General features: G+C 43.2%; 1 protein-coding gene across 1 annotated transcript in view; it reads left to right on the top strand.

The window, feature by feature from the left end:
• The window catches only part of LOC135219121 (uncharacterized), a 129,557-nt gene extending 106,134 nt beyond the window's left edge, over nt 1-23,423 (top strand). Inside the window, exons 3-5 of the mRNA XM_064255572.1 lie at nt 15,586-15,763; nt 17,981-18,118; nt 23,334-23,423. Of these exons, the coding sequence (XP_064111642.1) occupies nt 15,586-15,763; nt 17,981-18,118; nt 23,334-23,401 (384 nt within the window). The 3' untranslated portion in view covers nt 23,402-23,423. The remainder of the gene's footprint in view (nt 1-15,585; nt 15,764-17,980; nt 18,119-23,333) is intronic.
• The last annotated feature ends 208 nt before the right edge of the window (nt 23,424-23,631 follow it).

Genomic DNA, 23,631 nt, shown 5'->3' with positions numbered 1-23,631 from the left:
GGTTTTTCTAAAGCAGCTGCGAAGGCGATCGCCAACGCAAGGAGGACTTCCTCGAGAGCTGTTTACCAGTCGAAGTGGGCTTCCTTCAGGGCATGGTGTAGAAAGGAGGGAATTTCCTCTTCCACTACCTCTGTGAGCCAGATAGCCGATTTCCTGCTATTTTTAAGAAATGTGCAGAAGCTGGCTGTCCCGACCATCAAGGGATATAAGAGTATGCTGTCAGCAGTCTTCCGACACAGAGGCCTAGACCTGTCTGACAACAGAGATCTTCACGATCTCCTGAGATCATTTGAGACGTCCAAGATACCTCAGGCGAGGCCTCCTTCTTGGAACTTAGATTTAGTCCTTAGGACTGTTGATGTCGAGGTCCTTTCGAACCTCTCCATGAAGCGTCTCTTAGGAACTTGACGAAGAAGGCTCTTTTTCCCTAACTGCTCTGGGCGACGGCGAAGAGAGTTAGCGAAATTCAAGCCATTTGTAAGCGAGTGGGCTTCAAAGGTGACAATGCGGTCTGCTCTTTGAGCCCCCGCCCCCACTTTCTTAGCAAAGAATGGAAAACCCGTCTAACCCTTGGCCAAGGAGCTTTGAAATTAAGGGTATGACAAGCCTTGTGGGCCAAGAACCTGAGAGAGCCCTGTGCCCTGTCAGGGCTCTTAAATGTTTTATGTCCACAAGACAAAGGAGGTACGAGGTCCCTCAGATAATCTGTGGTGTTCGGTTAAACGGCCCGATATACCATTATCCAAGAATGCTTTGGCGTTCTTTCTGAGGGACGTGATTAAAGAGGCTCATTCGTCTTACCAGAAGACCGATTTGAGCCTCTTGCGAGTGAAAGCTCACGAGGTCAGAGCTGTCGCCAACCTTCGCTTTGGCCTTTCCAAAAGGAACATGTCGATCAAGGACATCCTTGACGCCACCTTTTGGAGGAGCAATTCAGTATTTCGCCTCACACTACTTGAGAGATGTGAGAACGATATACGAGGACTGTTGTTCTCGTTGGGCCATACGTTTCTGCAGACACAGTCTTGGGGGCTGAAGGTAGCTCTCTCCCTATCCCTTAGTTAGGTTTAGGTTAGTTTTTTAGTTGTTGTGTTTTTTTGGTTGTGGTAGTCTTTGGTGAAGACCTCCCATCTCTTAGCTTAGTGTTCAGGGGGTCTTGGATAGTTGGTCAGGTGGTGGTCAGTTGCTTCGTTGCCCTCATATGCATGGCTCTATGCTCTTGTCACGTTGAGGTCACGTCCCCGTTGACAGAGCATCCAGAGCGCACCAGCACTACAGGTCTCCACCTGGCTGGCAACTCTGATTAAGCACAAGCAGGCTTAAGTGACAGTAATCACAGAGTCTACTTTGCTAACAGGTGAGGAACCAAGGTGTACATCATCTACTTAATTTAAGTTTCCTACAAATCCTACTCTGGTCTCTTTCCACCATCCGAAGGTGGGATTCAGCTATATATATATCTGTCAGGTAAGTTTCATGAACAAAATGTTATTGTTATAATACAATTAAGTTTGTTCATACTTACCTGGCAGATATATATAATTAAGTGCCCACCCACCTCCCCTCAGGAGACAGTGGCACTGATAAAAATATGAATAGAAAATGGGAATGGTTCCTGATATCCGCCTCCCAGCGGCGGGAATGGGTACTACCACCTGGCCGCCCACTGCGTGTGCCGCGAGTTTTGAAATTCTGTCGGACTTCGGAGAATACAGCTATATATATATCTGCCAGGTAAGTATGAACAAACTTAATTGTATTATAACAATAACATTTTTACACAATATATGTACTTACCAAGCAGTTACATAATCAAAGCCCTCCCTCCTCCCCACAGCTGTACGAATTTTTGGAAGAAAACAAATTGGGAGGTTCTGCTAAATTGTACCTGACTATCCTGACAGTGAGCGAGTCCTGCTCACCTACACTAACGATGGCATGACCACGGCATAAATTGAGTTTTAGACTGCCAAGGTAAGAAAGAAGCTTTCAGCTATGTAACTGCTTGGTAAGTATATTTTGTAAAACTTAGTTTTAATGTATGACACTTACCTGGCAGGTATATATATAGCTATATTCTCTGTTCCACCTGGCAGAAATTTTCAAAACTCGCGGCAAACGCTAGTAACCTATTAGTAGTTCAGGCAACCACCACCCCGTTACCGTGGCGCTAGCGCTAGGAACCGTTCCCAATTGGGCCAGATTTTCTCTGCCAGCCGAACCGGCAACATTGTTGGTGGTTCCCTGCTAGGATTTTCATTCTCGTTGCTGACTTTTCATGGATTTTTGGTATTGTATTTGGAAATGTTAGCTTGGCATTCACTTTGGATTGTTCTTTAAATATGTCAGATACTGGAAGTATGTTTAGAGTTTGTGTAAAAGAGGGGTGTAAGGTAAGGTTGCCGAAGGCTTCGGTCGACCCTCATACTATTTGTAAGAAGTGTAGAGAGAATGTGTGTACTTGGGAGAATAGGTGTTTTGAATGTGAGAATTTATCAGAGAAGGAGTGGAAGATATTTATGAAATATGTTGAAAGGCTTGAGAAAGATCGTGTAAGGAGATCTGTTTCTCGTAGTGAGAAGTTCGAATTCTTCTAGCAAAAGGATGTGAATGTGTTTCCTCTCCAGCTCCTTCTAACGTAGAGTTGGTAGTTCCTTCTGCCCAGGTATCTCCTGCGCCCGCTGCTGTATCGGAGGAGGCGAACGATACACAGATTGTTAAGGTGTTCGCTGCCCTTGTGTCCATGGGCGACCAGATACAGCGACTTACGGATAAAGTTAGTGCTTTTGATGTAAGTGAAAGTGTAGTGGAGGGGGCGTCTGATCGTCTCTCTCGTGCTCCTAGACCTAGACCTCTGTCAAGCTCCCAGACCCAAGGGAGAAGGCATGTCGACAGTCGAAGGGAGGCGAGAGAGGTTTTATCACGGTCAGGCGTCCCTTCGAACAGTCCTGTTGCAAGTTCCCAGGCTGTTGCAGTTCGCCGCAGAAAAGGCGTAACTGGGAAGTGTGCGTCCTCGGATGGTTCGACATCTGAGCGGGAACGTCGGTATGCAGTTGTGTCTCGCCCCCTCAAGAGGACTTTCAGGACATCGACTGCTCTCGAGAGACATGCTCAAGATCGTGAGGCTTGGAGTAGTCCGGAGGATTGTCCTCCTCGGAAGACGGGGACGCAGTTCCGATCAAGAGGAAGAGGATCATTCGTTCTAAAGAGGACTCAGTACGGCCTTCTCGTTCTTGGATTTCGATGAGAGACTCTCCTCCATCTTCTTGCTTGTCTTCCCCTCGTCTCTCTCCGTCGGGTAGAGTACAAGATCGCTCTCCTGTACGTCGCAGTCCTTCTCGTAATCCTCCTCCTTCGTCCTCTGCCATTCAGGAAGATAGTACGAAGGGTTCTTAAGGGAAATGCAAGGCAGTCTAAGCTGGCAGTTCTCGTTAAGTCTTTGGGATGCTCCTTTGCAGGGATCTTCGAGGCGGAAGGACGATTTCCTTCCCGTTAAGTCTTCTAAGAAGACGGAAGACAAGGATGCGTTCGCCGAGGATGTAGGACGCACTGGCTCTACGAGGACGGGCGATCGCTTGGTTTTTTCAGGACGGCCAGCAAACGCAGGAAGGAAGAAAAAATGGTTTCGGAAGAAGCAGGACGCAAACGTCAGGAGTCGGAATCACTTGTGGACGCAAGACGCAGGCGGCAGGAAGCAGATGTGTCTACGATGGACGCAGGACGCAGGCGGCAGGACATCGATAGGCGGCAGGACGCCGATTCTTCGTTAGCCACAGGGCGCAGGCGGCAGGACGTTATTCCGTCAGCGAAGCGTCAACACGACAGTGATCTGCAAGACATTTCTTCAGCAGAAGAGGATTTGGATTTTGTTGAGAGGAAGAATACGGAACCGTCTTCGGATTACAAGATTCTGACTTCACGTCTGCTTTCTATTTTTGAAGGTGAATTCAAACCAACGGCTCCTTTATCTCCCTTATCTCAGTTTTCCAAGACTAAGACTCCAAAGAAGTCCTCTTTCCTTAAGATGACTCTGTCGATTTCGGCGAAGAAGGCCCTTCAACGTGTGAATGACTGGATGAAGGATAAGAAAGAAGCGGGGAAATACTCTTTCGCTTTTCCACCAGCTAAGTTAGCATCGAAGTCAGGAGTATGGTACGCTACTGGAGAAAGTCTAGGCCTGGGAGTACCTGCCTCCTCCTCCCAGGGGGACTTCTCCAGTTATAGTGGACAGCTCACGCAGACAGGCGTTGCAGTCTGCTAAGGTCTGGTGGACTTCGTCCGAGTTTGACCATCTTTTTAAGGGATTTTTAGGACTTTCGAAGTCTTCAATTTTCTAGATTGGTCTTTGGGAGCTCTGGCGAACTCCCTAGAAGAAGAAGAATCGCAGGATATGGAAGTGGCTAAGAGCATTATGTCCTGCATGGACAAGGCTCTGAGAGATGGAACGAATGAACTGGCTTCTTTGTTCACAGCAGGAGTACTGAAGAAGAGGTCGCTGTTGTGTTCTTTCGCTTCAAAAGGGGTTTCAAACTCTCAGAAATCGGAGTTGCTGTACTCTCCCCTTTCGAAACAACTGTTCCCTTCAGAGGTGATTAGGGATATAGCTCTCGCTCTTTCTTCTCAGAAGGGCGGCACTCAAGATCTTCTCTCGTCTTCAGTTAAGAAGTTCTTACCATCCAAGTTGGTTAAGAAAACTCCAAAGGAATCAAGGCCTTCGCAACAGCCCTTTCGAGGCAGAACGTTCGCTCGACCCGCCTTTAGAGGTAAGAGAGTACCCGCGAAAAGAGGAGCCAAGACCACCTCTAAACAATGAGATCTCAGTCCTCCAGACGACAGTGGGAGCCAGACTTCAAGGTTTTTGGGAAGTTTGCCAGAACATGAAAGCAGATCCCTGGGCTGTCAATGTAGCTCGGGAAGGGTACAAGATTCCTTTCTTAAAGAGACCTCCTCTCGCAACATCTCCGAGAGCCCTCGGGGCAAATTACAACGATTTAGTGAAGAAAACGGCTCTGTGGGAGCAAGTAGCTTCCATGCTAGAGAAAGGAGCCATAGAACCTGTTCTGGATCACGAATCTCCGGGATTTTACAACCGATTGTTCCTGGTTGCAAAGTCCTCGGGAGGTTGGAGGCCAGTTCTGGACGTAAGTCAACTGAATCTTTTCGTAGAAAAGACCAAGTTCACTATGGAGACGAACGATTCAGTGCTGGCAGCGGTACGTCCAGGGGACTGGATGGTGACCCTGGACTTACAAGACGCATACTTTCATATCCCAATTCATCCAGGAAGCAGGAAGTATTTAAGATTTGTGATTCAGGACAGGGTCTTTCAGTTCAAGGCCCTGTGCTTCGGCCTTTGGCACAGCCCCCAAGTGTTCACGAGGATGTGTCCAATGTGGCGAGATGGTTGCACTTAAGAGGGATCAGAGTGTCTTTTTACCTGGACGACTGGTTGATAAGATCCCAATCAAGAAGTCAATGTCTGGAAGACTTGAATCAAACGTTGAACTTACCAAAAGACCTAGGTCTTGTGGTAAACATGGGAAAGTCTCAATTGAATCCCCAAGAACAGATAGTTTATTTGGGGATTCAGATATCGTCAGTGACTTTTCGGGCTTTTCCGTCCCCCGAAAGGCAAGCCCTATGCATTCGGAAGGTGCAGGACTTTCTAAAGAAAGACCGATGCTCAGCAAGAGAGTGGATGAGTCTACTGGGCGCGCACACTTCGCTAGAGAGGTTCATTTCTTTAGGAAGACTGCACATGAGACCTCTACAGTTTTTCCTGAAGGATTCATGGCCAAGAAAATTGCAACCGGATTCCTTCCAGTTTCTAATTCCTGCCGAAGTGAAGGAGGAATTAAAGTGGTGGCTAACTCCAGGCAGGTTAGCAAGAGGGATGTCGCTTCAGCAGAAGAGCCCAGACCTCATCTGTATTCCGACGCGTCGGACGCAGGTTGGGGAGCGACATTAGGCCCTTCAAGAGGTGTCGGGACTTTGGAGCAAGGAAGAAACAAGTTGGCACATAAACAGGAAGGAACTGGTGGCAATTTTCTTGGCCTTGAAGCACTTCAGAGAGTTGATTCGAGACAAGACAGTGCAGATCAACTCGGACAACACCACGGCTATGGATAACATCCGCAAACAAGGAGGGACTCATTCTTTTCCCCTCTACAAGCTGGCAAAGGAAGTTCTGATTTGCGGGCGGAAGAGGAAAACGTCGTGCTGCTGCACCAGGTTTATACAGGGGGAGAAAAATGTGAGTGCGGACCTGTTGAGCAGAAGAGAACAACTTCTCCGACGGAGGGTGGACTTTGCACATGGAGGTTTGCCAGAGCCTGTGGAAGTTGTGGGGCCGTCCGGTAGTAGATCTTTTTGCGACAGCCAGAACAAAAAGATTACCAACCCTATTGCTCTCCGGTTCCAGATCAGGAAGCAGTGGCGGTCGACGCATTCCTGATGGATTGGACAAACTTAGATTGTTTACGCTTTTCCTCCATTCAAAGTACTGGGAAAAAAGTTATGAAGAAGTTCAGGGAGAGCCAAGGAACAAGGATGACCTTAATAGCTCCGTTTTGGCCGGCCCAAAGTTGGTTCACAGAGGTACTGGAATGGACAATAGATACGCCAAGAACTCTTCCTCTAAGAGTAGATTTACTCAGACAACCCCACTTCGACAGGTTTCACAAGAATACCCTCGCTCCTGGGTCTGACTGCGTTCAGACTGTCGAAAGTCTTGTCAGAGCGAGGGGATATTCTAGAGAGGTGGCCAGTGCAGTGGCTAGAGCCAGAAGAACCTCCACAATTACAGTATATCAGTCGAAGTGTGGGAGAATTCCGGAAGTGGTGTAAGAACAGGAAAGTCTTCATCCAGTACCTATGTGAAAACCACTTGAGGAAGGATTTAGGATTGTCAGTTTCTACAATCAAAGGCTATAAAAGTATGCTAGCCTCAGTGTTTAGACACAGAGATCTAGATATCTCTAATAACTTAGACCTTAGAGATCTGATTAGGTCATTTGGTACCAAGAAACAACCCCAATGCAGGCCACTGCTTGGAACCTCGATGTTGTCTTGAGGTATTTAACCTCTAGCAAATTCGAGCCTTTAGAGAAATCCTCTCTGAGAGATGTTGCTAAGAAAACTATCTTTTTAGTCGCTTTGGCAACGGCTAAAAGAGCTAGTGAGCTTCAGGCCATATCGAAGAAGGTGGGTAGGGAGACATGGCAACGCAGTGGTGTTCATTCCAGGAAGGTTTTCTTGGCCCAAGAATGAGAATCCGGCTAATCCTTGGCCAAAAGATCCTTTTGAAGTTTTGGGTCTTTCTGATTAGTGGGTCATGAGCAAGAAAGAGTTCTCTGCCAGTGAGAGCATTGCGATTTGTATTGATAGAACAAGAGAGATCAGAGGGTGAATTCTGATGCTCTTTGGTGTTCAGTTAAAGACCCCAGTAGACCCATGACGAAGAACGCTCCAGCCTTCTTCATGAGAGAGTTGATTAGAGAAGCTCACATGTTGTGTCAAGAGCAGAGCTTTGGTATTTTGAAAGTGAAGGCTCATGAAGTCACAGGGCAGTTGCGACTTCATTGGCTTTTAAAAAGAATTATAGCCCTCAAGGAAAATTGTTGATCCACATATTGGAGAAGCTAATTCAAATATTTGCGTCTCATTATCTTAGGATGTTCAGACAACCTTTGATAATTGTCAGACGCTAGGTCCATACGTGTCCTCCGGTACAGTATTTGGGCAAAGGAGTTACTACCCCATAACCTTCTTAAGCTAGTTGATTTTATTAGGTGATGGTGTTTGTGTTTTTTGGTCGTCTGAGAAAAGTGTTGTGTACTTTTATCAGTCTTGTTAGTATTATCTTGGTGTGGTGTGTGTATAGTTCAGGTAAATGATCTATTACTAGCTTGAATGCCGTGCATAAGAGGGCTGTACGGTTCTGTCAACACATTGGTCATGTCCAGTTGTCAGTTCCAGTCTTAGCTTCTTCAACATACAGGACACTTCCTTGTTGAGAGCTCCTAAGTTTTGTACATGAACTTTCCTGTCAGATATATACTTAGCTATACGTCTCTGACGTCACGACAGAATTCAAAACTCGCTGGCACACGCGACAGGTAGGTCAGGTGATCTACCTTACCCGCCGCTGGGTGGCGGATGTAAGAACCAATCTCCCTTTCCAGCCAGAATTTTTCTGTCGCCGGTGACGACTACACCTGTGGTTGTTACCTCCTGACAGCTTGATCATTTCTCGTTGCCGTGGATTTATTTAGGACTGGACGTTCGGTGAAGTACCTGATCTTGTTGGCTTGGCATACGCATTTGTGGATTGTTTTTGGATATTGATTTGGATTTTCTTTGATTTCGAGATGTCTGAGTTAGAGGTTAAGAAATCTTCTATGTTTTAGAGTGTGCGCTATGGATGAATGCAAGGTGAGACTACCGAAAGCTACGGTAGATCCTCACTACAGTTTGCTTTAAATGTAGAGGTAAAGAATGTTCTTTTGATAACCAGTGTATGAGTGTGAGAAGTTGGATGAGGGTGAATGGAAGGCCTCTTTTCTTTTTCCTACTTGAGGAAGTTAGAGAAAGACAGGGTGAGAAAGGCTTCTTCTAGGAGTTCTAGTAAGTCTCGTATTAGCGAGTTAGAAGAAAATCCTGTTGTAGCATTAGAACCTTCTCCAGTTTCAGCTCCTGCGCCCTGCATCGAACCTAAGGATACGACTACGGAAGTGGCAACCATGAGAGCCACGATCCTTAGCATGGAAAAGAAGATCCGTTCGTTGCAAGGTAAGAGTAGTGAAGGTGAATTGTGCAGTGACCCCAGTGCAGTGGAGGGTGCGTCTGATCGGCTCCTTAATGCTTCCAGGCCTAGACCTCTTCCAGACTCCCAGTCCCAGTGGAGGAGGAAAGTCAAAAGCCGCAGGAGGTTAGGGAGAACTCCCACCGATCAGGCGTCCCCTCGGTAGATCCTGATGCTCGTACCCAGGCTGGCCCTTGTTCGCGCGAAGAAGGAGGTATTGCGCCAAGCTTCTCTTCGTCTTCCTCACCTTCACCTAGAAGAGGATGGAGCGCCTCGGATCTTCTTTTCACGACCGCTGAAGAGAGCCTGGAAGGCGCCTGGCTCCTTTGCCTTCCAGCCCGGAAGTTTTTCCAGAAGAGCCGGAAGTAGAGATCAAGAAACCCAGGAGAGAGCAGGAGTTCTCGCCTCATAGTAGGCTTCGAGCCTCTTCTCCGGTGGAGGATTTTACAAGATCTCCAGCTCGAATTCTTGCGGGACTGCAAGCGCAGATTTCGGCACTGGCGGGCTCATTGGCAGGAGGAACGCGTCGGAAAGACGTCTCTCTCCCTGTCAAGAAGTCTAGGATTCCTTCACCTGTCTTACCGTCTCAGTCAGAGTCGGTTCTCTCTCCTTTATCAACGGATGGAAGGAGGCGCTCTTCCCTCAGCAGGCGCTTGTCGTCTTCCAGGCATCAATCGCCCAAGAAGCTTTCTCCTGGTGACTACATCTCTCCAGTAGGAAGGGATCTAGCGACTAGTAGGCGTTCGTCTAAAGACAGGCGTACAGCCTCTCCGTTCTCGCGCTCTTTTACGAAGATCCTTCATTCTCCGGATAAGAGAGCCTACTCTTTGATGGATTCGTCAGAGACAGGATCTCGCCTTATGTTGGAGCCTTGAGCCTAGTAGGCGCTACTCCCCAAGTACGCTCTCCCGCTCCAAGCGTGGTGCGGAGGATAGGCGCTTTTCTCCTGATAGGCGCTTTTCTCCTGATAAGCGCGGCTCTACTTTTAGCCGCTCGATTCAGGACAGGCGCGTATGAGCCTGAAAGATATGTCTCTTCTGGGAGACTACCTTTTGAAGAGACACACAAGGTCGGGAGCGAAGTTTGTGGAGCATGGTAGACGAAACCGGTCTCCTAGTAGCGACCTTCTCCAGACCTTCGCTCTCCTGTAAGTAGGCACCAAGAGCCTAGTAGGCGTTCGCCTCATGGTAGGCGCAGCTCGCCTGGCAGCCGCTCTCCTTTGAACAGGCGCATGAATCCTGAGAGAATGCCGCCTTGAGCATAGTAGGCTATACCTCTCCTAGCAGGCGCTCCCCCTTGGAAGCCCGGAGTTCTAGGAGTAGGATTAAGGAGCAAAGAGCACGCACTCATCAGAGTAGAATGGACTCATTCGAGAGGAGCTCTCCAGAAACTTTGGTTCCCCTGATAGGCGCCGTCTACACTAGACACTCTCTGGACAGGCGCATTTCTTTAGAGAAGGCTAACTGCACTCGTAAAGAAGCGGAGGGTTCTTCAGTGGATGAAGTTGAACCTTCAGAGAGGATTTGGTGAAGGACTCGTCAGTTTCGTCCCTACAAGATCCTTACAGATCTACTTCTTCAAGAGTTGGAGACTCCCTTACTCCCGTCGCTCCTCCGTCCTCTCTCTTTATTCTCGACTTCGAAGAAGACGAAAGTTTCCTCTTGTGTGAGGATGAAGCCAACCATCTCAATGAAGAAGGCTTTGAGAGGTGTTGGTGATTGGCTGCTTTCTAAGGAAGAGAAAGGGAAAACTGTGTTTTCTTTCCCTCCTTCCAAGCTTACGGGCAGACTCGGATTTTGGTACGAGTCTGGAGAACCCTTAGGTCTGGGTCTTCCTTCATCGGCGGATGCGGACTTCTCTTCTCTGGTGGATGCAGCACGACGCTCGCTCTTTCGTCGGCTAAAACGACCTGGGCTATGAACGAGCTTGACCACCTGCTGAAGGGAATGTTTAGAGTCTTGGAAGTCTTCAACTTCCTTGACTGGTCTTTGGGGGTCGTTGGCTAAGAAGACTCCAGAAACCCGGGATGCTATTTAGCCAGAAGATCTAAACAGTGTTCTAACGTGCATTGACAAAGCAGTTAGAGATGGATCGAGCGAAATAGCCTCCCTCTTTGGAGCAGGGATCCTTAAGAAGAGATCAGTCTTCTGCTCTTTTCTGACGAAGTCTGTTTCGCATGCCCAAAGAGCCTCTCTCCTGTATTCGCAGCTCTCGCCTCTGCTTTTTCCAAAGAAGATAATCCAGGACATCTCAGGATCTATCTCTGCGAAGGCGACTCAGGACATGCTCGCACAGTCGGCACGGAAGCCTAAGACCTCCTTCCAGACGAAGACTAAGAAGGAGACTCCAGCTAGACAGGAGCCCTTTCGAGGGGGCCCCCCTTCTAGAGCCTCTACCTCGAGAGGTATAGAACTTTCAAGAGAGGTAGATCCTTCTCACGCTCTGTCAGAGCTAAGAAGTAGGGAAGTAGTCCTCCAAACACCAGTAGGTGCCAGACTTCTAAGATTCTCGGAAGCCTGGACAAAGAGAGGAGCGGACAACTGGTCCCTCTCTATAATAAGAAAAGGATATCTGATTCCTTTTACGGAAAGACCACCGTTGACAACGACTCCGAGGGAGTTGGTGGCCAGGTACAGGGATCCCATCATGAGCCGTGCTTTAACACAAGCAGTGGAACAAATGTTCGAGAAAGAAAGAGGCTATAGAGCTAGTGAGCGGACCCTTGCTCAGCGGGCTTTTACAACCGCCTTTTCTAGTTCCAAAAGACTCAGGAGGATGGAGACCGGTTCTGGATGTAAGCGCCCTGAATTTCTTTGTAGAAAGAGGAAGTTCGCCATGGAGACGACATCCTCAGTGTTGGCGGCCTTCGGCCAGGGGACTGGATGGTGTCCCTAGATCTTCAGGACGCTTACTTCCATGTGCCTATCCATCCTTCGTCAAGGAAATACCTCAGGTTCATGATGGGAGGAAGGATATTCCAGTTCAGGGCCTTGTGCTTCGGCCTTTCAACAGCCCCTCAGGTCTTTACAGGCCTAATGAAAAATGTAGCAAGATGGATACATTTGGAGGGAGTCAGAGTGTCCCTTTACTTGGACGACTGGCTGATCAGAGCCAAGTCTCAGGAAAGATGTTTGGAGGACCTACAAAAGACCCTTTTCATGGCAAGTTCTCTGGGACTTTTGGTGAACTTTCAAAAGTCTCAGTTGATCCCCAGTCAAGATCGTATCTATCTGGGGATTCGGATGGCTTCTCTGGATTTTCGGGCTTTTCCGTCTCCAGAACGGATAGCCCGAGGGTCAGAGAAAGTCAAAGCCTTCCTAGAGAAAAGAAGTATGCACAGCGAGGGAGTGGATGAGTTTGTTGGGGACACTCTCCTCGTTGGAGCAATTCCTTTCTCTAGGAAGGTTGCACCTCAGACCTCTCCAGTTCTTTCTCCATCGAAACTGGAGGTGTCGTTCACAAAACCTAGAGTTCTCCTTCGAGATTTCAAAGGAAATCAAGAAGGACCTCTCTTGGTGGGCCAACCCTCTCAAGTTTGCAGAAGGATGTCCCTTCACATTCCGAAAAACCCCAACCAAGTGTTGTATTCCGACGCCTCGGAAACAGGTTGGGGAGCGACGCTCGGCTCAAGAGAAGTGTCAGGCACCTGGAACAAGGACAGGTGACCTGGCACATCAACAAGAAGGAGCTGATGGCGGTTTGGCTAGCTTTGAAAGCTTTCGAGCCCCACGTCCTAGCTTCAACAGTTCAGATCAACTCGGACAACACCACGGCCCTGGCTTACATCAGGAAGCAAGGGGGGACTCACTCTTTCTCCCGTACGAGACAGCAAAAGAACTTCTGCTTGGGCAGAAAAAAGGAAGATTTGTCTCCTTACCAGGTTCGTACAGGGAGAAAAGAACGTCAGAGCAGACCTCCTAAGCAGGAAAGATCAAGTCCTGCCGGCAGAGTGGACTCTGCACGAAGATGTTTGCCAGGACCTGTGGAAGCTTTGGGGCAAACCTCATATAGACCTCTTCGCCACAGCCAAGAATATGAGGATAGCCAACTACTGCTCTCCGATATCGGACCCCGAGGGGCAGTGTCGATAGACGCGTTCCTACTAGATTGGAAGGGTCTAGACACGTATGCTTTTCCTCCATTCAAGATACTGGGAGAGACTCTAAAGAAATTTGCAGAATCGGAGGCAGCAAGGATGACGCTGGTAGCCCCGTTCTGGCCCGCACAAGTATGGTTCACAGAGGTACTGGAATGGTAGTAGATCTCCGAGAACATTACCACAGAGGATCGATCTGCTCAGACAACCCCATTCGAGAGGTATCACAAAAACCTCCCCGCTCTAGATCTGACTGGCTTCAGACTGTCAAAAGTTTGGTCAGAACGGGAGGCTTTTCGGCAAGAGTTGCAACGGCTATCGCAGCAGCAAGAAGGCCTTCTACCCTTAGAGTCTACCAATCGAAGTGGGACGTCTTTCGGCGATGGTGTAGGAACCATCACTTTTTCCTTTTCCACAGTACCTCTGTGACACAAATAGCAGACTTCTTACTTTTCCTTAGGGAAGAAAGTGGATTGGCGGTATCAACCATTAAAGGCTATCGTAGCATGCTATCTGCAGTGTTTTAGGCACAGAAACTTAAACATTTCAGAAGATAAGGACCTTCATGATCTAATAAGATCGTTTGAAACATCCAAGAAGGTTTCTCCAGGGGTTCCGAGTTGGAATCTGGATGTAGTGCTACGTTACCTGAGGTCCAATAAGTTCGAACCGCCTCAGTCTGCAATCGTTTAGAGACCTCACGAAGAAGACAATTTTCCTCATGGCATTGGCTTCCGCAAAAAGGGTTAGTGAACTCCATGCACTAGAAGGAAATGTGGGATTCAGAGGAGATGCAGCTATCTGTTCATTCCTTCCTTCGTTCTTAGCCAAGAACGAGAAACCCCTCAAATCCTTGGCCTAGGAGCTTTGAAGTACAAGGATTGTCTGCATTAGTAGGCGAGGAAGCAGAGAGGTCTCTTTGCCCAGTAAGAAGTTTGAAATTCTATCTACAGAGAAAGAAAAAACTTAAGGGCAATGAGGTCAACCTTTGGTGCTCTGTAAGAGATCCAAGGAGGACACTTTCGAAGAATGCGCTTTCTTTCTTTATCAGAAGCCTGGTGAAAGAAGCGCATGCGATATGTGAGGAAAGTCAATACAAAGTTCTTAAGGTCAAAGCTCATGAGGTAAGAGCTATTGCCACGTCATTGACTTTTAACAAAAACATATCCCTGAGTAATATTATGAAGGCAACATTCTGGCGTTTGCAACTCAGTCTTTGCAAACCACTATCTGAGAGACGTCAAAATTACGTATGAAAGTGTTCGGCGGGTTAGGCCCGTACGTATCGGCGGATTCGGTGCTGGGGCAGGGAGCGAGACATATCCTTAGTAGTATATATTTTTTCCCCTTGTTAGGTTGTAAGTTTTTGGTTGTTTGAAAGAACATGCGGGTAGGCATGTTTTTCATTTTCGTAGTGCTAACAATGATTAGATTGGTTAGGTGATCGGTGTATGTTTGAGCTCCTTGCAATGATAGTGGTTAGGTTCTGTCATATAAGTGGGCGAATCCCCGTTGACAGATCCTGCTCGGATTCTATCAAGTAAGCGGACAACCAAATCCCTTTGATAGACCCAAAGAGTCTGTCAGCTGTAGGTCACGCCCTCGCTGAAGCTCTTAAGGCAACGCAGACTCATAGACAGTAACTACGAAGTCTTCTGCCTAAACAGGTAAGAACCAATTGGTTGTTTTTACATCCTACAACTAGTGTTGTTTTCCCCTTTTTTCCATATTTATATTGCTGTCTCTTTCCCTCCACCAAGGGTGTCAATCAGCTAAGTATATATCTGACAGGAAGTTCATGTACAAAAATGTTATTGTTAGTATACAATAAGGTTTTGTACATACTTACCTGGCAGATATATACGATTGATGGCCCGCCCAGCCTCCCCTCAGGAGACGGGGTGGAAGGAAAAAATTCTGGCTGGAAAGGGAGATTGGTTCTTACATCCGCCACCCAGCGGCGGGTAAGGTAGATCACCTGACCTACCTGGCGCGTGTGCCGCGAGTTTTGAAATTCTGTCGTGACGTCAGAGACGTATAGCTAAGTATATATCTGCCAGGTAAGTATGTACAAAACCTTATTGTATACTAACAATAACATGTTTAAGCAGGCTTAGAGGCAGGACCTATGAAGTCAGCTACCTTACCAGGTAAGGAACCTAGAGTAAATGGATAATTTTAATTATTTATACTCTAATAATGTTGCTGTCTTTGACCCACCTCCAAATGTGTCAATCAGCTATATATATACCTGCCAGGTAAGTGTCATACATTAAAATGAAGTTTTTATGTTAAAACAAAGTTTAATGTATACTTACCTGGCAGGTATATATAATTTAATGCCCACCCTCCTCCCCGGCAGGAGACAGGGTTTTCAGAGAAAATCTGGCCCAATTGGGAACGGTTCCTAGCGCTAGGGCGCCACGGTAATGGGTGGTGGTTGCCTGAACTACTAATAGGTTACTAGCGTTTGCCGCGAGTTTTGAAAATTTCTGCCAGGTGGAACAGAGAATATAGCTATATATATACCTGCCAGGTAAGTATACATTAAACTTTGTTTTAACATAAAAACTTCATTTTATCATAAAAATGTCATTTTCATTATTATCCATTCATTGATCAAGCAAATTAGCATTTGCTTTCAGAAATTAATTTTTTATTTTTTTTTTTCATTATATGTATTTAGCGAGAGCGACTACAAAAGCTGGAGAACTCTCGTCTCCCAGAAGACTTGTTAGATGCTGTAGCAAGAGAGGAAAAAAATACTAAGGAATCGGCCGTTGTACGTGAACCAAAAGGAAAAATAACAACGTTCAGTGATGATATGCTTGATGACCAATTATTGGGTGATGCTGCTGATGAAGGTAAGTGGATTAAATAAAAATGGTTTAGTGCCCAAACAATTCTCTGAAACATGGACTATTTGTGAGATTTTATAGAAGCACAAATCCAGTAAAATGACTGTTTAGCCCCCTACGTATTGCCCATGCATACTTCCCTTGGCTCAATAAATTATTGCTTTGGTTTTTAGACTTCTATGGATCAGAAAAATTGTAAAAATGTTTATCACGATTTAATTCAGTTTTCACAATTATACAATCATGTGACAATTTTGTCGTGTTGGTCACCACAGAGGGGAAATTTGTCAATCATTGCAGTGCTTGAATTATTTCATATTTGATCCAATGAAAGTATTAGTTTCATTTTCTTACCAAGAGTGAACATTAGCTTGACAAAGCAAACGTAGATACATTTTGTTTTTGTGTGACAGTTTAAAATAAAAAATATATAACTTATTCAGGAACAATGCAAGCAAAGAAAATTAATTTTCAGATTTAGGTATGAAATTGAAGGAAACAACTGTTTCTTTCATTTAGACAACCCTTGAAATTTGATATGCCTGATTGTTCCTACATGGTATACAAACCCTCGGTCCTTTACAGTAGGAATAGCTTACGGCAAAGCTGGGACACTACCATTAAAATCTTAAACAAGGTGGTTAGGCAGTAACTACCGTCCAGTAGGCAGGGAGACCTGCCTGCCTGGATGTAAACATTCCACTTTGATTTTGGCAGTCATGCAATGCAGACATGTTTTTTGAGAACTCTTGCCTGACTGTTGTTGAACTCGCTTTTTCCCAGTGGGATCTTTTCCTTTATTGTTTATATATTGAATATACTGCTGTGTTTGATATTTATTAATATTCAAACCTACTTTTTGTGATAGCCGTGCAGCTCCCTTACCCCAGCGTGTGTGTGTCTGAATCAGTGGCAAGGGCATAACATACGCCCTTATCACATCTCACACCCTTTGATATTAAGAGCAGGACAGTATGTTGGTTGGTTATTGTCATAATTCAGCGCCTTGTTCTCTTAAATGACTCTCAATGCTGTTATGAAACACTTTTGTATTTGTGAATTCCATCACTGAAAAGAGCTTGGTTCCGTTGTCATCTCACTCTTTTGTGCAAGAGTTCACAGGTGTATTTGCTCTTGTAGTTTCTCAGTGAAATAACTCACTGGAGTGACTGCTATTCAGTTTCCATCAGTAGCGTGGGCCTTATTGTGAATTTGATTTCCTTATACGTATAAGAGTTTTAGGTAAGTGTATTTTAGTGTGGGTCCTGTTGGTAGAACAGTTTCTGGTGTGAGTTTTATCCCTAATGCAAGAGGTCCTACACATGTTGCTTGGTATCCCTCATTGTGAATGCAGATACTCGAGGCTGATGGAGTCAAGTAGGTGTCTCCTGTTGCACAGTTTCTCTCAGTAGCATAGCCTGTACCATGAGTTTGGTTCTTGATACAAGAGCATACAAGTATGCTGTAGTGTGGGTAGTGTTGCCCCAAATGAATGGAACTACTCAAGGTTGAACTGTTGAAGTAAGTGTTAATTCCTTATTGGACTTTTAGCATACCTCCTGTCTTCCATGACAGCCATATGCTTCTGTCAGTTGCAGGTGGTGCCTCCAGCCACTTCTTCGTTGCTCAAAAAAAATAACCTGGAAAGTCTTGGAAAATAGAAATATGTTCCAAAAACACTAGAAACAGAATGAGGCTCGTATCTGCCTTAGTACTGCTGACCAACAGATGATTTCCCAATGATTCTAAAATAAAATGTTTAGGAACTTTGCAGACCATCAAGTTTAGGGTAAATTAGTATGATGTAAATCTAAACCAATATAACACACATGTAGTAAATGAAATTCATATTTGTTTCATTTTCATATTTGCCAGCGACATCTCTAATATCTTAAGTTTCTTTTCCCAGGTTTGTGATCACAAAGAATGTTTAGCTCCAATAAACTCTCTGTCATTCTAAGTAGCTTGTCTACTTATCATACTGTGGAATGATTCCTAGTTGGCTTATCCTAGATAAATTCAGATAAGACTTTTGTAAAATACTGGGATTAGCTGCTATGAAAAAAAGACATGCTTAAAAATGTTTTAGATCTCAAAATGAAATGAATATACTTTTAAAATTTTGTTTGCTATATACATACATATGTGCAAATTGTTGGGCTTCTTTTTATTAATCATTGTATGTGATGGGCACATTGATTATGCAAAAATTTTTCTTTGTAGATAATGTGATCACTCTAAACCAAGGAGTACAAGTTAAAGCGATCCAACAGGAGTTGAAAAAACATGCCTCTATTGCCAGTATTGCTGCTGACTTCCGTTACAAAGCCCTGCATAAGAAAGTATCCAATAGAATGACAAGTAAGTAGAATTTGCTGCCTTGTATTTGTAGTTTCATTTTTCAGTATAGATTAGAACCTTAGTGTGCTTGTTCAAGATTCAAAACCATTGATTTACCTAGCATATTTTACAAATCAGGACACTAAAATTGCACATTGTTGGTACAGGTGCATCACTTAACCTCTCACTCCACGAATGGTAGCTCACAGTGTTAACCCTCTTGTGCAAAGGCCGAAAATATAAGGGTGTAAGGTACGCGACTTTTCCCCCGGGCCAAAAAGAACATGCGCAAGTGAAAGTTTTTGGTAAGATTCGGTAGATCCGAGCTATAACTGTTACAGTGGTCCCCCCGTATTCAGGGGGGATGCATACCAGACTTCCCCATGAATAGTTGGAACCCGCGAATGTTTGGAACCCCTATAAAAACGCTAAAAACAGCCTATTTTGTTAGTTAAAACTCAAGAAAAACACACTAAAAATTTTCATACTTGGTTTTTTTAATAGTTTTATCACAAAAAGTGCATTTTATGATGAAATTGATTTGATGGAAAAAAACAGGAATTTGTGGATATTTCTCATAAAAAAATACAGCGAATGTGCGAATTTTCTGCGAATAATGCAGGGAAACGTTCCTGAGAGAAATCTGAATGTGTGAGTCCGCGAATCCGGAGAACGTGAATACGGGGGGTCCACTGTATACACTTCTGGTTAGTGTTATTATATCGGCAATTGATTGAATTATTTCTTTACGAGGCTTAGAAATAATAAAAACGATGTGATGAACGTGAAATTCTAAGAAAAATTGTAGATAGTTTTTGGAAATAATCATGAAAAATATAATAATTAGGTTTGAGGAGTTTGTTTTATACCTAAATTGCATAGAAATGTTTTATCTTTCACGCGGAAGCAATAATTTTGCTATAAATGTGTTTGCTAATGAGCTGTAATTGATTAAAAAATGCTAATTTTTTACAGAGTGCAATTTTCAGATTTTCCAACCTACTTATGTTGACATTTTGTATCATAGTTAAGCTAGCAGCATTGGGTTTGCGTTTTCTTCAAGGTTCATCATATGTTGACCTAATGGCGTCAACTACGTTTTCTATGATTGACGCATTTTTTTTCGTTAATTTTTCTGAAAATAACTTACAACGCGCCCAGCATGTCATCTGTACACTTACAGAAAAAAATTTATTGACGTGCTACGCGTCATCAGATCACGAGAGGGTTAATTTGTTTTAAAATGTTTTCATTTATTACCATTCTCTTAGAATAATAATGGGTGAAGCCTTAGTGTTTGGGATTTCTGTGTGCTGTCTGCTGATAAGAAAGTTATCTGTTGGGGTGGTGGTGCCTTTATGACCATTGGGGATACTATTCTGTGATTGTAATTGTCCTGTCATAATAAGTAGTGTATCTGCTCCTTGTACAAAGGGTCCAAACTGAAGGACAATGGCTGGTTAGGTATACTATTTCTTCACATGCTGATGCATGAGAAAAAGAAAAGTACTGTAAAAATTCCCACAATTTTTGAGTTTGCTGATAAGGAGCAGAATTTCAGGGATAGTAAGAAAGACATAAATAAGGTTATGGAGAGGATTCAAATGGCTGACTACAACTTTAGGGAGAAGAAAATATCAGACTGAGGAAGAGAGAAATGATACTGGCCAAGATTGATGATGTCAGTGTAACTAAAAAAATTTTCTGCCTGTGTACAGTACCTTATTTTATCCAAAATACACAATTCATAGGCAGTTTAGTGTAAAGTTTTATGTAGGACAAGATAACCTCATATCCTGCAATGTAATATATCCTGGCAAACAAGGGTCATATCGCAGTCAGTCAGTCATTACTTTCATTGAACAAGTTTTTAATAAATAATGCAATACAAAGTGCAGCAAATCATACAACAAGGGATTTTTACATCACAATTAATTAATTAAGAAACATATGAAACTGAAGTTGTGAAATTTAACACGAGACACTAATGATAATCAATTAAGAAACATGAAAATGAAATGTGAAATTTAACACGAGACATGACTTGTAAGAAAAACTTGACATCTTAGGAGGCTGGGAGATGTTTCGAGCTTCAGTATCTGAGGTACTATAGTCACTGTGTTAAGACCAGTTAAAGTTTTGAGTATTATACTAGATGGTGTTGCTTTTGAGTGTTCATACATAACCAGAGATAAAATATATCCTAATTAGTGATAACTACACAAGCAAAGGCAGGATTAATGTCTCTTATGTACTAATGCTCGACCTGTTACTAGGAGGTCAAGTGATAGAGGAATTACTTTACAGTTGACTAATCTTCTCACACTGGTACAGGCGCTTTTGGTCAGGAAAATAAGTCTACGTAAGGCTCTTCTTACTTTCCTCCATAGAATTCCTATTTAAGAACAAGAATTACTCTTATATTTCAATTAAACTTCAAAATACTATCTTAGACATTTAAGGTCCAGGCAACTAAGTCTGCTACTTTCAGGAATATATCAGTGTGGCAGTGACCAGAGGATGTCATCTACAGCTGTGTACTCGGTGCATGATTCCCGGCTAAGAAAGAGTTCTGGAAATGTATATATCTTTGGCCTTAACCCTTAAGGGATGGGCTAAATATACATCGTGCACACCCCCAGACCAGGCAAACTTTAAGGTTGTCAATTTTAAGAAAAAACATCAATGAAAAGAGGAAGATATGCAAATGCACATGGTGTAAGAAAAAAAACTAAATTCTAAAAAATTTCCTCTACCCTCCAAAGGGAAGTTGAAAGTGACTATTTACAACTCTGTGTAAGGCCTCTTTTACAAAACATTAGTAAATTTTACCAAGTTAAATATGTTTTTTCCAATAATTTATTTTATTTTACTCTGTCAAATTGTAATTATAGCTCACACAATATCATAAACAGATCAGAATTAAATATTTGAGAGACTTAAGTTGCAGTAACTTTTTGGGAGGTATACCATGTATGCCAGCATACAAGGCAACCTTATAACCTCAAAAAATCTCCCCCAAAATGGGAGGTCACCTTATACACCGAGTATAAAAAGCAAACCTTAAATCCTGCCGAGATTGTCAATGGGAGGCTAACCCCTGAAGTGTTGATAGTTGCTTCAATAGTTAACTACCGTCATAACTATTGACACTGTAAACAAAACATCTGTAATAATGGTAAAAACTGTAGGTAATTCAAGTGAAGTAAAAACTGTAGGTAATTCAAGTGAATCACTAGCGGCACAACTATTGATACTGTCAACAAAAGAACTGTAATTACATACAGTGGATAATTACCCCAATTAGACGATTGGCTGGAAGGGGGAAAGAAGAGAGAGATACTGTACGAATGTAATCTTCACACACACTAATATTTTTACCAACCATTTATTTCTTTTTTTAAGGGTAATGTATTAAGCTAATGTTTAAATGGAATTACAGTAACTTTAATTTCATTGAAAATGTAGCATGTGGCCGTATAATTTTCTTTAGGGAATACAAAAGTATTTTGATAATGGTTAGCTTTGCCAAACATTATAAAATCTGAAGATACCAATTTTACACATTTGTGGTGTGATAATTCCAGTGATTATTGTTTTTATTTATGTACCAACTAACTTACATCAGCTGATTAAGTTATGTAATTTATTAAATTGGGGGTCATCTTATATGGCAAACATACCTTAAAACCTACAATTTTACATGAAAAATGGTGGGAGGGGGGTCGTCTTATGGGCAGGATCCCCTTATATGCTGGCATATACGGTACATATATTTTTTGATAGTTTTTTTATGTTTGCAAAATTACAATTATAGCTGACATACTATCATATAAGATGAGAACTAAAACCAACAGCAATCCCGGGATATATTTATGATCAAATAAAAAAAAAGATGTCATGGAACAGACAGTGGCAAACTTTCCCCCTTATGTCTAAAATCATACTGAGAGCTACCTCTGACTCCTGACTCTCTGATGCTAAAAACCACAGATGCCACAGTCATTTATAGACCATTGAAGTTCTCTTAACATCTTTCACGCTTAATTCATCCAAATTGTATGTGAGTTAGCCTGTCCACTGCCCAAAACCTGTTTTTGATACTCATGTGATGGTGTCCATCCATTAAGGGTTAAAAGCTGGGAACTTTCCAAATATTTACTAAAGGGTGGCAATTTCAAGGAGCTTCACAGCCAAGTAAGAGATTGGATTGGCAACTATGAAGTTATAGTTGTGGTCACTGTTTATATCAGGGGAACTGTGGGAATGCAGTATGTTTAGTAGACATGAAGGCCATGATTTTGACTGTCCGACATTGTGAGAAATAAATTCACGTTCACGATCCTTATCAGGTCTTACCACAATCAGTCAGCTATGTAGATGGAAGGATCTGTGGAAGAACTGACAGTGTTTATGCATAAAAGCATTGTTGGTATACACTTGAATATCAGTGGAGAAATATTACTGGTTCCTGCCCGACTACCTAATCGAGTATCTGACGATCTCTGCTTAAGACAGTATCTGTTACTCCCAACATTAAAACAGTATAGATGGACTGGCCTGTAAAAGGAACAACTGATACAATGTTTGGTCATTGGTTAGCATTTCTTGTGTATTCAGTTTTTTTCATTTAAGATGTTCTATTTTACAGAAAATATTTGAATTTTATTTACCAATGACAAACCCTTCAGGCTAGCCATATGGAAGTCAAGTATTTAGCATTATTGGTGTAGTTAAGCTTCACAATTTTGATAAGGACATATGTGTACAATTATTCTGTTACGATACCACAATAGTCTATCAAAGGTAACAATTGCAAACCTAGGTTGAAATAAGACCCTTTTCTTGGAAGTAAACAGTCTTGCTCTTCATTCAGAAGTGATTCTCATCAAGAATGTGTCTTGCATTAAGTAAAGAAGTTTGTTAGGTGAATGAAAACTTGAAGAATTATTAGAATAATAACCCCTTATCTGGGACTGTTGCCTCTCCAGCAGTAATCCAAGATTGAGAACAATCACATAAGTTAATCACAGAGAAGGTGTATCTAGATTTGTCATCATTTGTAGAGATCCAGTTGAAGGCTAAACATGTCATTGAGGTGTTGAAACAATTCTAAACTAGAAGTTTGTGTTGTATGGAACAAAAGTTATTTAACATTTTGCATTCACAAAGGCTATAATGTAATTTGTCATGTTTTTCTGTTGGATCAAAGGTAATTTATCCCTTTTATTTTCAGGTGTAGCCCAGAGGCAGATGCTAGTGAAGCAGAGGAAGAGTGGCAAAACTAGTTTGGGGTGTTTATAATAAAGATATCAAATTTGCTGTATACATATTGTATCCTTTCAGAAATTATTTCATCCTAATTTGAATTTTGAAAGTTTTTGTGTTGCACTCAAATATTTGTACTTGAATTGCAAGCTTCTATTATAACTATTTTTATAAAAATATGCATTATGAGAAGCTTTAGATCACAGAGGCCTAAAGAGTCAATGAAGTAATATACGTATCTTGAAAAAAACATTCCTGCATAAGCA

The sequence above is a fragment of the Macrobrachium nipponense genome, chromosome 1, assembly GCF_015104395.2.
Source record: "Macrobrachium nipponense isolate FS-2020 chromosome 1, ASM1510439v2, whole genome shotgun sequence".
NCBI classification, from domain to species: Eukaryota; Metazoa; Arthropoda; class Malacostraca; order Decapoda; family Palaemonidae; genus Macrobrachium; species Macrobrachium nipponense.
Note: the sequence above shows the minus strand (reverse complement) of the source record. Positions and strands in the feature narration are given on the sequence as shown.